This window comes from Mytilus trossulus, chromosome 1, assembly GCF_036588685.1.
Source record: "Mytilus trossulus isolate FHL-02 chromosome 1, PNRI_Mtr1.1.1.hap1, whole genome shotgun sequence".
Classification (NCBI taxonomy): Eukaryota; Metazoa; Mollusca; class Bivalvia; order Mytilida; family Mytilidae; genus Mytilus; species Mytilus trossulus.
Genome location: NC_086373.1, coordinates 79798599 through 79813324, shown reverse-complemented (window position 1 = coordinate 79813324; position 14726 = coordinate 79798599). Strand labels below are relative to the sequence as shown.

The following is a 14726-nucleotide window of genomic DNA, read 5'->3' as shown; positions in this document are numbered from 1 at the left end:
CGCATACAATTTATAATGTGTTGTTTTAATTTTTTCATGTGTACCGAATATGTATTATAATTCTAAAGCGGTAGTTTTTATTCCCGAGGGTATAACCAGCCCAGTAGTCAGCACTTTGTGTTGATATTGTCATAATTATAAATCAACCGTTAACAAAACATTGAATTTTTGAAATACCAAAGCTTTTCTACCTCAGTAAGATTACCTTGGCAATATTTTTTTTTATTCGAGCGTCATTTACGAGTCTTTTGTAGACGATAAAATTTCAATCCTGGTATAGATGATGAGTTTATTCACAACCACTGGGTCGATTCCACTGCAAATGGAGTTTTTATTCGCCGAGGATGTTATTAGCCCAGTAGTCAGCACTTTGTGTTGACATGAATTATCATTAATATGGTCATAATTATAAAGTAACTGTTACCAAAGCTTTCTACATCAGAAAAAGATTACCTCAGCTATATTTTTAGGAATTTTTTGGTACTCAATTCTCTTCATCTTTATGCTTTATTTTGGCCTTTTTAACTTTTTTTCGAGCGTCACTGATGAGGTTTTTTAGACGAAACTCGCGTTTTGATTAAATATATAATTACAATCCTGGTATCTATGATAAGTTTATATATAACACTTAAGTCCTTCGCTCTTGATTGGTAAGTAATGAAAGTACTTAATATGTTTTTACTAGTTTTGAAAAGTAATCGGGTCAGTATAGGAATTAAGTGCGAATCTAGTGTTAGTAAATACGAATGTCCAAAACTGTAAATAACCCTATGTTTTGGTCACCGTTCCGAAGGGACAGTGGGCTTAAGTCAGCACTTGGCGTCCGTCGTCGTCCGTCCGGTGTAAAATATTTTCAAAAAATTCTCCTCTGAAACTACTGAACCAATTCTAACCAAATATAAACTGAATGATCCTTAGGGTATCTACAACAAATTTGTGGGTTTTTATTAGTAAAAAAAAACATGGCCGCATTTGCTAAAATTAGAACAAGGGGGTAAAATGCTGTTATTGGTTTATATCCAATAACCAAAGCATTTAGAGCAAATTTGACATTAGGTAAAAGTGTTCAGGTCTAGTTCTATCAGCCCTGAAATTTTCAGATAAATCAAACAACTCATTGTTGGGTTGCTGTCACTATACTGGTAATTTTATGTAAATTTGCGGTCTGGGGTAATTATCTTGAATATTACTAATGAGTCAATTGCAAAAATGTTCAGCACAGTAAGATCTACAAATAAGGTTATATGACTAAAGTTTGTCAACAATGTCATTTTTGGCCTAAAAATAAAGTTATCTTACTGACGAAGTACTTTATTTACAGATGTAAGATGCGAGATATAAAACCTAATATAAAACTCTTCAAAATTACATAAAAGAAAACTTCATTTTACAGAAAATTATTTCTTCAAAATATTTAAGTGTGGAAGAACAAAACTTGTACTGGAACCCCTGGGCTAAGGTCACTAATTATATTTAAACATTTATGTATATGAGCATTTGAAATTATTTGTATACTGTTATACCATACCATATGTATGCTCATATATATTTCTTGTACTTCTATAACTATATTAATGAAAATGTTATTACTATACTTAATCCATAGATTTCAAAGTGTTAGTTCATAGAATGCTTATTATGCTTTTTTATTTCATTTTTTTATTTGCTTGCTTATTGTACCACAATATAAATATATGTTGATACTTGTAAATTGATGAAGAAAAAAATTAATTATAAAAAAAAAAGTTTATAAGACTAAAAGGTGTCAATTGACCCCTTCAGGATGTATTGCCTTTAAGAACAATTTTACACCATTTGTTTATCATATTTTCTAAATCTTTTCTTCTGCAACTACTAAACCATCTCTGACCAAACTTAGGCTAAATTATCCTTAGGGTATCTTAAATTAGGTTTGTGTTTTATTTTCTGTTTCGTCAAAAACATTGCCGTCTTGTTACATCAAGAAACATAGACACTATGTTTAGGATAGAACATGCTTTTTATTTGTTTTGCTTTTTGAAAAAACATGACAGATACAAAGAACATTTAAATTGATTTTTTATGGCCATCATTGATATATATTGAAAAACAAAAATAATCATTGATGAAAGATTTAAGCTCAAAACAACAGGTGAGCGATTCAGAGCCTTTTTTATTGTTGCAAAAGATGAGGCTACATTTGTACTCGATTTGAAAAGCTTCTGATTTCTAAAGACAAATCAGGTTAAAATTTAATCAAGAAATAGGTTAGCATTGAAGTCAATGGAAGATTCTTTACTGACTTATCCCTTTACCTCATGTTATTTATTGAAAGTTGTCCTATTTCAACATCTTCGTATTCATATTGTAAGCTAAGAACGACAACTCAACCTTTATTTTTTCGTAACAAGAACTAAACTATATAACTCTACTACATTTCTTCATTTGTTTGCAGTTTGTACCATACTCTTTTGACAATGTGAGTTAATGTTTCTTATGTTGATGACAAACCTCTATAAACTGAGTAAGCAATGTGTTTGGTGAAGACAAAAAGGAAGTAAGGAATCAATATCACAAGCATGGGGAAATCAAATAAAATTCTATACATGTTAAGCTTCTCTCATTTATCGTGAAGGTTTAACCTTCTATAAACCTTAAAATACATGACAGGTTAATCATGTTGAATCACCTAACAGGATATTATGCCCCAAACGTTATAATATGTATTATAAATATATATCATAAAAACGATATTCACACTGAGGGGTTACTACTGGAAGAAATTTAGTTTCTTTATATAAAGAATGATTAAAGGTAAACCTTTATAGATGGGAATGTTATAAAAGGCGCTTTGAATTCTCAATTTACGAAATAGGATCGACAGACCTTGTGTTTAATATTTACGCCATTTAATTGCTTATTGTTAATAAATTAAGATCTTATTCTGTTTAAAAAATATCCTAATTTATAGCAGGTATAACAATTTTTGGATTCTAGCGTCACGGATGAGTCTTTTGTAGACGAAACGCGCGTCTGGCGTATATACAAAATTTAGTCCTGGTATCTATGATGAGTTTATTGCATACTGTTTGCAACAAAAAGATTTACGAGTGCAGGCAGACTTTTTGTTAAATATAGCAACAGAAGAGGGAAAGAAACTAACTGACATGTTTGTTGATATACAAAATGAATAAATAATTTATTTTTTTGAATTTGACTTTTAGCAGAAGAGAAAACTTTTAATGAAAACAGTCTTCGGTCAACGTACTAAACTGTGACACGATTTGTATGTACCTGTTGTATGCTCAGTACCGTAACGTTGTTAGGCTGGCAAGTAGCAGACTGTTTCAGCATTGCTTTAAGAAAATGAACAGGAGAACATCGACAGTGGGTCACATTAAAGATCATGAAGCGATGAGAAAACTTCCACGGACAGATCTCAGATCATTCTTTAGAATGTAAGAGGCTTACCAGCATACTTTAATGAAATGCTTTGTGAACTATACGGAATGATTAGACAATTATGAAGCTATACTTGGTTTTTAACACAATCAGCAGTTGATGTGAATTGGAAAGACACATTTAAAATCATTGCAGCACAAAACGGAGTTAAACTTACAGATGAGCAGGGGGTAAACTTTACTTGGCAACAGAACTATACATGGCTACTGTTAAATCCTGTAACGTCAACTCGACCTTTTGATCATCGCCTTCAGCTCTCAATGCCGCCCTTGTTTTATGAACATCAAAACATATTGGAGGTGTCCAGCATTACAAATATAGAATTGACAACTATGGGTAAAAAATGCACCATCGTTATCACACAATTCAACAGATGAGGTTTCAGCTTTTATTGATTATTTATTTTATTTGCCATATGACATTGATTTAGCCACACTTTGAACATCTGTTCAGCGTGATCGACATTCAGATACATGACAGAACATGGAACAAAATGACAACCTTTACAAGAAACCTGTGTCTTCCATCCCCCGATGAAGAACAAAACAAAACTAATCAAACAATTTACAGTTCAATTTAATTTTAGTGCTTGAAAACCCAGATGATTCAGACATAACACTTCAGTCTTTACTTGAAGAACTACAAATTCCACAACTATTATATGTAAAAGCTTTGCAGTGAATAAAGACAAAACATGGTAAGCATGTAGGCTGCTGAAGCATATTATAACAGAGTGCTACATAAATAACTACAATCCCATATTGATACTTGCAGTAAGTAATAAGCGTATATATACATGTATTATGTATCATCAACCAGCTGTAGCTCACAGGTTCACTTGTTTTTTTAATGATAGTTACCTTTCATTTTGGAATGGGAGTATTTAGGATGTACCTAACACTACAGAGATACAACTCTTTAAAGTCAGCAAATAGTTTTAACTACGTTATGTTGTAAAGGGAATATTAGGCTTCTCACTGATCAAAATTGGTGTTTGTCAAACTGCTATATAACCAGCGTAACTTTTCTGACAAAACGGTTGGTTAAAAAATTTTGATTTTTTTATATTTTTGTTAAAGGGTCAAAGTTAATACATTGTCAAAATTTTATGAAAATTAAACGACCCACATAAATTTAAGTGAAAGTGTTGGGTACCACCTTAAAAACAATTTTAAAACATTTCTTTTAAATGTCAATAAAATCAATACATTCTATCAAGTGTTAAATAGTATTGTAGCAATTGCAAAGTATACATTCTGGTTGTGAACTATTTTTCAACATATTCATGTTATTCTTGAATGTTCGACACACGGATAATGATGGAAATAACACGGTGAGCATTACAGTTTTCTATTATTTTAAATATTTTTAAATAAGTTTTTCCTATTTATTGTTTTACTTCATGTAATGTATGTGTAAAAATTTTAATCCAATATTTCAATATGTATTTATAAACTTTTCTCTATTGACAGGCTTGAATTCCGTTAACGGTATAACAAGTTCGGACACCGGATCGTACAAAGCATGTTTGGTCTTCTGAACTGCAACTGTGTTTCTTTGAATACCAATAGTACATGGCTGCCAGAGATTAAAAAAATCTTTTTACAAGTTTCTTTATTTTTCTGATAGCGTTAAGAGTTTTGAATAGCATAGGATTTTCTAATTTACTTTTTTTATACTAGAAGATTGCAGACAATAAAGTAAGTACAACATGTGAAATGTTATGACTTATCAGAAGCACCAATAAACTGTAAGTTTAAAAGTATGTATTATACTTCTACACTAATAAGGGATACAACAGAAGGTAAGCGGAGAATTGCAGCTCTTCGATTTATCAGAATAAACGGTTGGATATTTAATTTCAAGATAATGTTGCTGAACTACAAAAGGATTTGTTCCTGGATGAGGAAATTCCCATGGAGGGCATTCAGAAGTCTGTATTTGTGAAACGGATTTCAAATCACATTTATTAAGAAGAGGTTTTAAGGTTCCTGGTTCAACCAAACAATTTTTCTTAAAATGTCCTGTACCAAGTCAGGAAACAGGCAGTTGTTTTCAAATATTTCGTTACTATGTATTTTGGCGTTTGTATTTGTTGCAGTTTAGTATTGATCGATTACTTTCCTATTATATTTGATGTATTTCTCTCCGAAGCTCGGTTTTATTTTTAAACCGAATTTGTTTCTCTTAATCGATTTATGACTTTTGAACAGCGGTATATTCCTATTGTCTTTATTTTTGAAGCGAGTGCCTTAAAAGGGATTTTGTTTACGTGTTTTTCAATTATAAGTACGACCTCATTGATTGGACTGACAATTAAGTTATACAGGATAAAGAAATGACTAACGATTGAATGCAAGTTCCAAAGGTCTTTGAGATATTCGACCTCTACGTAAACCTTCGTGACTTGTTTAGTTTTAAAAGTGCATCAATACACTGGTTTATTTCTTCGTGATAAACAACATCTATTGTTTGGGTGAACTATGGAAATAAGGGCATATTGTTGAAATGCCCGCTTTAAATCCATTGTTCATTGCTGTTAATTTTTAGCTACCCCAGCCATTCGTCTGTTGTCTGTAAATTTTTACAAAGATTACCTCCTCTGAAACTATCGAACTTTGCCACAATCATAATGTATCTGATGACACTTCGTGTCTATAAACACCGCCGACATGGCTTAAAATAAAAAGCTGAGTTAAAATGCAATTTTTGGTTATCATGTAGACAACCGCGAAAAAAATGACGGCGCAAAAATATTTTAAAGGATAAGTTCTACACAACTTCTATCGACATCAATACGACTTCTTATATGAGTTATATTGCCCTTAAACGACGATAATAGTTCTGTTTCTAAAGCTTATACACATATTTTTTATAATTTCCGACAATGTACATAATTATATTGTATACTTATCGGGAACGCTCAGAGCCAATATTTCAAAGTCAAGGATGTATAGAAACCGAAAAGTTGAAGAGCTATATATGACCAAAATCAGAACATGAAATAATAGCCAAGAGCATTTTAGGTAAAGTTTGACTTCTTTGTTTGGTGAGGAGGGTTTTCAATTTCTTTTTTAAGTTGAATATAATTATAAACCAAATCTCAACGTCACATCTAAACTTATATTGCAATCAAGGAACTTATTATAATCCTTTATGCTCCTACATCCTGTCGAAAATAATATTGTGGCATTGACCAATTGTTACAATGTCGTGCTTTTTCTGAACTACTTTTTTCGTCTTTAAAAATATGTGGAGTTGTGGTATAATTGCCAATGAGACAAAAAAAACAACATATAAACCGAAGAACAATGATGTGAAAAATTACAAGTCATCGTACTGCCTTCAACAATGATCATCAAAATCCATGTAATACTATTTTATGTTTTTTAAAGGCCCAGTGATGACAAATTTTGAAACATGTTAATACAGAAAATTAGCGGCCAGATTTTTATAATTAACTTATAAACTAACGACAGCCATTATATTACATGTTCCCGGCTTAGAACAGACACGTAAAGAACATGGTGGGTTTGTCGTGTTTATGGTCGCTTAATTCTAACTCTACAAGTAACATGGGACATTAGTGAAGGAAAACAACATAAAACAAACTAAAAATAAGTTGAAAAGGGATTTGCTACTCAGATCTCTAATTAGAACAGAAACAAATAACAGCAAAACTGACAAAAAAAGTAGTAATCTAACAGCAGTTACTGAAAGCTGTGTTATACCCAATTTCAAACAATATTAGTGAATAATCCTAATCCGCTGGGAGGGAACTGATTGTAGAAATAGATATTATGGCATTGTGTATCACAAAGTTTCCAGGGGAACTCTTGTTAGACGGAACAGATATGATTACGTTGACAACACCTTACTAATGATACTTACTTATTTTTATATTATCCAATCACTAAAAAAGAAATATTGCTACCAAAAAATATGAACGTCTTAAATTATAAAGATATAGTTTTCACCTATCATTCTGCTTTACCTTAAGTTGTTTGGTTGACACAAGGTCATTATTGATAACAGATATTGTAACCTTTTGTATCAATATTTGAAGGTTTCCATTATTAATAGATGTGTCAATATGCATCGATTTATGAGACAAAATAGGAAAGTTGTGCACTTTTATCTTATTTAAATATGGCCACTTTGTAAATATTTATGACAGATCATATTGGTATCAGTCCTATTGATCGTTATTGCTGGGGATTGTGTAAGTAAAGATTAGTTTACATTAAAAAGTACATTTATTTGAGGTTCTTCCGAGGAGGGTGACTTCCTTGAATGCCAACATTTTATATGTTACTTATTCCTTGAATGCCAACAAAAATATGTCAATGGATGTTTAAATAAAAACAATAAGTGTTTTTATAAGTATTTAACTGTAAAAATAATTAGTGAACTTGATGAAATTGCTGCATTTTAAGAAAAAATAGCAATTTTAAGGGTTTAAATTATTATGAATTTAAAGAAAGGAAGAAAATGAAAACATGTTTACTACTTGTATTGATTGAAAAAATATTGGTGGAATGAAAATGTTTATTAACATAAGACATATTTTGATGAACTATATGAATATTTTCATTGAACAATTAACTAAACTTTAAAAATCATCAAAAATAATTGAGTAAATTTGATAACTTCCAAGCTGGCACTCTACAAAGTTTACAAAGCTTGGAGAAATTCCATGAAATAGGGTAACAAGAACTGAGTCTAAAGAGGCATGCTTTATTAGTTGTAAATGTCTTTGAACTAGCTATCAGTAACTGCAATTTTTCTCAGAGGCTGTACTTAAGTGTCTTTTTGTTGTTGGGATATACAAGTACCTGACCACGTCCATTTTGTGTAGTATTTCGAATTGCATCCATCTGATGAGATAAGACGTTTTCAACTGATTTGTACAGTTAGTTCGAATATTTGGTGTGAGCTTTGCTCATTGTTGAAGACTACGGTGAACTATGGTTGTTAATTTCGATGTTAGTTGTGTGGAGAGTTGTCTCAATGTCAATCATACCTTATCTTCCTTTTCATAAGAACACCGATGCATTGTGAATGCCAATATAATTTCAGACACACTTGCAAACCAGGGTGTAGTATTATTACCAAGAAAAATATCCAGTCCAAAGAGGCTGCTGTATAATTTGTGTTAACTGGAATTCCTGACAATAATGAATATGCACATTTTGACTTTTGACTAAAGGAATAATCCCCAAGGAGATGTGTGTTGCCTTCCAATAGCTTCCATCGAATAACACAGTCACGTGTTAAATATGAATAAATTCGATCCTTCGGAAAAGGTAATGTCTGATTTCAAATGATCAAAACAATGAGGTCAGTTGTACATCCTTTCATAGAAAAATATTTAAGACTATCGTTGAATAGTTTATAGTGTAATCGAACTCACGACTACAATCATCTAGGAAATCCAGCCATTCGTCTCTTCGTGCCTTTTGTCACAAACATATCACTCAGCATCTATATTATGAATGATTATCAGATCTCCTGGGCAGTCTCTTTCTTTAACGGAGTTGAATTGTTTGGCAAATTTTCTTCACCTTCTAAATTAAAAAATTATTTGATTTATAGTCTTCAACTTTATAAGGTTCAGTTGTAATATGTAACCGAATGTTATATCTGCCAGCTGGCTGAGCCTGATTTAGTTGTTGGTCCTGAACTTAATGTTGTTCATTTGTACTGTGTAGGCGACTTTCGTGTTTGCAGGGCAGTCGTCACCTATACATCAGAAGGTTCTTCGATTTTTTTATTATACTTATAATTGTTTGATATTTAATCTGGAACTTCTCGACGGTTGAGTTGAACACTGTTGCAATGATTAGATCTGACAAGCAGTCACTTCCTGTTTGGTACTTGAGACTTTACATGACATTGTCATCGATGTCTAATACATGTTAAAAGCTGGTGTATGATAATTTTCACAACCTTGTATTTGAAGTAACTAAAAGCATTCATAAAAACCTATATTTGGATACAAGAAACCCTTAAATTTCAATTGAATAAGAAGGTACAATGTATTTAGAATGTATGTTATCTTTTATAATATCATAACAAATTGATAATTTTATTATCATATATTACTTTTCTACAAGAAATTAAGTCATTAAAAATATTGATAACGTCACGGTCATAATTATGTCACAATTTTATACTTGACCGTCGTAGTTTATTTTCTCATTTGTCATTTGTCTTGAAATTTCAAACTTATGGTTTCTGGGTATAGAAACAAGAAATTTCCTGTATAGTGCATTGATATTTTTCCACCATTTCAAAATGAACTAGTTTTCTTATCGTTATACACCTGGAAGCTTTTTCAGGTATTTACGTTTCGTATTAAGTCCGAGGAAAGTATTATATATTTTGAACATAATTGACAAACCGTATTTACTTTTCGATCGTTAACAACTTGAAATAATCTTTCAGGGTCAAAATTACTGCTATTTAAATTTCTTTTGAAAAGATAATTAACTTGCTTAAGCTTTGCCCTCCAATCAGGTATTTAAATGATTTGCCTTCTATCCTTTATCTTAAGCTCGTTCTACAATATGTTTCTTGTTAGTTCAGTTAATTTCTTTTTGAAAAGTCAACCGTTGTACAAGTTTTGGGATATAGTTTGCAATGCACTGGTAAAAATAGTGTTTTCATTAAAAATACATTGAAGTTCATTGTAAAAAGAAGACTATTCGGTCTACTTATCCCAAAGTAAAAGAATTAACATAAACAGAAAATTTAAACTAGAGGATATAAAACTTTGTAAAAACATTTGTTTACATTTTCTAAAGACTTCGTGATATACAACTATACCTAGATGCGTATTATGTCTTATTCATTAAATAAATATTTACACAATATTTCAGAATAAACTAATTTTGAATTGTTTATTATCGTGTAGTGAAGGAATAAACTTCTATCTTCTTTTCTATAAAAGACCTCGGTCGCCTTCGGTGATCGATGCACACAAAAGTCCCCGTGGTCTGCGGTCTCGGTCGCAGATCGGCGGGGTGGGCGCAGGTTGACAGGTCAATTCAGATTTGTTGTTGGTTTCTACAATATGCCATATTTCATGGTTATCTTATGGCACGGAATTAAGGTCATACTTATTGATTTGAGCATATGCCTAAATTAATGTTTATATTTAAGCATATGCTTAACTTGTGTGAAGCTCGAATCTTGCCATTTTTAAAAAGTGAGCCAAAACACATGGAGTCATATGTCCTTATACAAATGCATTAGTTGTCATACAGAAAGGAGAGTTCTAACCCCCGGAACATTCTCTTGGATCCCCCATTGTGTTTTACGCATTTGCTTTTTGACTTCAAACTTCTTGCATTTCATGCAAAATTGTAGACCATGTAAAAAAAGACGTATTTTTAAGATCTTGTCATTTATATATGCATATCCCAATGCCTAAGCCATGCAGATATTTTCTGCAAGCTACCTTATACTCAGGTGGTGTTTTATATGAAATACGCCTATATAATTATAAAGCTGAATATTCTACACGGATGTTTCTAGATTATATTCTGGAAACGGATTCATTTATTAGTGAAACTGACATGATTTTGGAAGACAAAAGAATTTAAATACTTTTTTGCAATTTTGGGGTGAAATAAGAGCACTTTTAACAGAGACTTTGAATGCCTTGCGACTATATACGTAAAAAGGAGGAGACTACTGTAGATAGCTTCAATAAGACGAAATGCAACTTCAAATGTTTGCTGCCTACGACCTATTCTGTTTCAATGACATATATCGCTCATCCCTTTTTATCTAGATGTAGTCCTTTACTTTTTTTCATCCTTTCACTTTAATATACGGCACAAATTTTTTGTAAAATTTTCATACTTGGTCAGGTCATGTGTGATCGATTTACCAAAAATAAAAGGATAAGGGTCGTCTGTAAATAAAAAACGGTAAAGCCGTCAAGATCCATGGATTATGAAACAACAGTTTATACACAATGATTCTTCCTGATATTGAAAGATTTTCGCTTGTTTACCGTTCATTTGTTAATATTTTATGCATATTAAGGAAGGGCGAAAATAACATTTACTAAAAAATAAATCAAACAAGATGAAGGATTGGCAATTGTAACTGTAACTGAGAAAGACGATTGGTTGGGAAGGGCATATTTTAGTTGCCTTACAATAGGCCACACACGGATCTCTCAAGATGTTTGTGTATGGTTCATTTTAAAGGCACAGTGCTCTTCTTGCACACGACAATGAATTAACGTTCCCATTTGACCGAATTTTGCTGCATATTTAATTTACTTATACATTCCGCACAAACCAAACGGATGCCCTTTTTACCATGGGTTTTATTGTCGATATCAATATGACGCGTATGTAACATTGAGTATAGCATATGGGAGCTACAGCGAGGACAAGTCTCACATGTTTCATCCTTTATACATGTTCAATACTTAAGCTAGGATCAAAAGCCCGGGTATCGATTCGATGGTTTTCACACAGAATTTCATTTGTTTTGATATTTGTGTTTCCACTAATACGAGTTCTAATGAAAAATAACAGATAATGTACAGTAAAACCAATATAAAACAGTTTTTAGATAAAAACAGGATTATCACATCTTTATATGTTTTGTATACAAATACAATAAATATACTTATTGGTTTTTAAAGAAAATTAAAGAACATTGTCATAATTTTAAATAAGTATCTTAATACCGTATTGACATGTATATTTCTATTTTATTCACGACTTGGTGTGGAAAACCTTCAAACAAGTCCACTTTAATTGGTATTCGACATGTTAAAACTAATAGATCTTGCCATTTAAAAGATTTTGACAATGCTATGTCAATCAAAAAATGTTAAAGTTTTATTGACCATACTTTGAAAAGTAACGTAATACCTTATCAAAAACTCCTGTAATCGATGTACGACAATGGGTAGAAAATATTTCAATTGACGAAATAATGATTGGCATTTAAACTTTTCAGAGGGTTGGACTTCTGTTCTTTAATGACAAAAGCATAAAACCTTAGATTCTCGACAAACAGTAGAAGAAATTTATACGATCAGATACAGTAAAATATATACTATGTACTAATGTTTGTATTGCATTAGTATTTATATCTGGAAATTTATTGTTCCTTGGAATCAATATAATGGACAATTCTGTGTGATAGTAATACTAACAATGCTATTGTCATTTTAAGTGATTCGAACGAAAACAAACAGCAATCGTTTCTACAACAAGGTGCTTGAATAAGACATGATGATTGCTTTACTGATGGAATCAATACGAATACGATAAGGCGATTTTTTGGAGAGGGAGAATTATTGAAAGTAAACCAGGAGGTCATACAGAGTTTTGTACTAGGCATTGATCTTTGTTTAGGAGTTCAAAATGAAAAATTCTCTGTTATTAAATAATTTTGTTCAAGAACGTCCAAAAACGGCACATTCAAAACAATCAAGACCGGGAACTGTTAACAGTAGTAGAAGTAGGAAGGAACCAGTTGGTCGTTCGCTTTCAAGGCTTTCGTCTGAATTTCAATCGCCTCGAGATACATCATCAAGACAAGGATATAAAGAGAGGCAAAAATTATTGCATGACGGACGTCGTGAAAGTGTCTGTTCTCAAATTTATTCTGATGAGTATACATCCGGTTCAGATTCAGAAGAGGACGATTATGTTGACAACAAATTTGGAAACAAGGCCGACAATTACTGGTCAGGTTTGGATGATTCTATAAAACGGATTAATGATGACAGTGATAAATTTGCATTCAAACCTCGTCCTAACTTTAAATCGAGTGGTGATTTCAAAGATGTTATGACAGAAATGTCGGGAAATACTGAATACGGGGTATCTAAGGGGTATACATTGTTGAAAGAAAAAATTAGTCGACTCACCAATGTTTCGTCTATAACAGCATTAGCTTTACTCCAGGCTACAAAACAAGACAGTGAACCGGATGAAACAGACAGTAAGACTAATGAAAGTGAAAGTGAAGATGAATTACAAGAAGAAATAACTAAGGAAACGCGGGAAAAAGAATTAATATCGTCAATAGGTGGTGCAAAGAGATCTTGGCGCGTTTTGAAAACTCACGTAAAAGAAAACGCAGTAGAACATCGAACAACGAGTGTTAAAATGAATTGGGAGGCTATAAGGCACCACGTTTCTGGAATTACAGATTTAGATAAAGCACGAAAAGATTTGTATCAACGATATGGATTTTTACCCACTGTCCAAGAGGACGGATCGAAAGTATGTAAAAATGTTATGTGGCTAAATCGCACACGTGCTAGAATAATGGAAAATCAGAATGACAATTTGATAAGAGGCAAACTAAGAGCTCAAAGTGCAAGACCTTTTACAAATCAAAATTCAGACAGGTATAGAAGTTTGTCCGGTAGCAGTTTTTCAAATGGATATTCTCGGCCAGCTTCTAGTAAGATTTCAGATGTTTCTAAAGTTAGAATTCGGCCTATGTCAGAAAAGATTACACGATCTCGTTTGCGACCGTCATCAGTGAAACCTCCAGAATTATAATTTATTTTACATGTTATTAAGTACATTTATATCATTTCTTACTTTTACAATTTATGCAATATACATTAACCTGCATTTATCATGATTTTAATGTACACGTACATCTAGTATCCTTATAATGACCTATAATGTATAACAAAACTAAAAAGGCATTTAAGTTTTTTAATTCAATTGTATAATGTTTTTTATCAATGTTTTGTTATTAATGAACTATTTATACAGTGCTTATTATTAATATTATAATATTAATTTATTAGTTCATTGTGTTTTCACAAATAGTCGGTCATACCTTGTTATGTAATTAAAAAGACCAAAATCCTACGATAGTTGTATATGTGCTTGCACGTTGACGTCACAAACTGTAATTTAGACTATTACCTTGCAAAAATTTAACACCAATTTGATCCTAATCTCCTTGATAAATTATAAAATTAAGTTAATTATAGATAATTGGCTATCATTTCAACAGAATACTATGTAGGTTCGTACGATATACTGATAGACTTGTCATGTATAGCCAATGTTCTGCTACCGATATTACAATCAGTTTACGATACAAACCTCCCAATATCAACATCCTCATAGGACTGTCGAACCGTGAGTTCGCTGGTTCTTCAAAAATAATCACGCCTAACTCTGATGAAAACTCATTCTGTGTAATCATTCTATGCAAATGATTGGTTGATTTTAACTACATTTTAAAACAATTATACTTCAGTTAAATTGCATAATGCA

The 14726-nt window shown here is 31.9% G+C and overlaps 2 protein-coding genes across 2 annotated transcripts in view; both read left to right on the top strand.

Annotated features, from left to right (window-relative positions):
• The window catches only part of LOC134686613 (GDP-fucose protein O-fucosyltransferase 1-like), a 340651-nt gene that overhangs the window by 170512 nt on the left and 155413 nt on the right, over window positions 1–14726 (top strand). The window lies entirely within an intron of this gene.
• Window positions 12361–14202, top strand: LOC134686572 (uncharacterized). The gene has a single exon (XM_063546246.1). It carries the CDS (start codon window positions 12840–12842, stop codon window positions 13989–13991), a length of 1152 nt encoding a protein of 383 aa, XP_063402316.1. The 5' UTR covers window positions 12361–12839; the 3' UTR covers window positions 13992–14202.

Excerpts from the sequence above, each read along its gene's own strand:
- LOC134686572 (XM_063546246.1), top strand. The coding sequence starts at position 12,840 with ATGAAAAATTCTCTGTTATTAAATAATTTTGTTCAAGAACGTCCAAAA.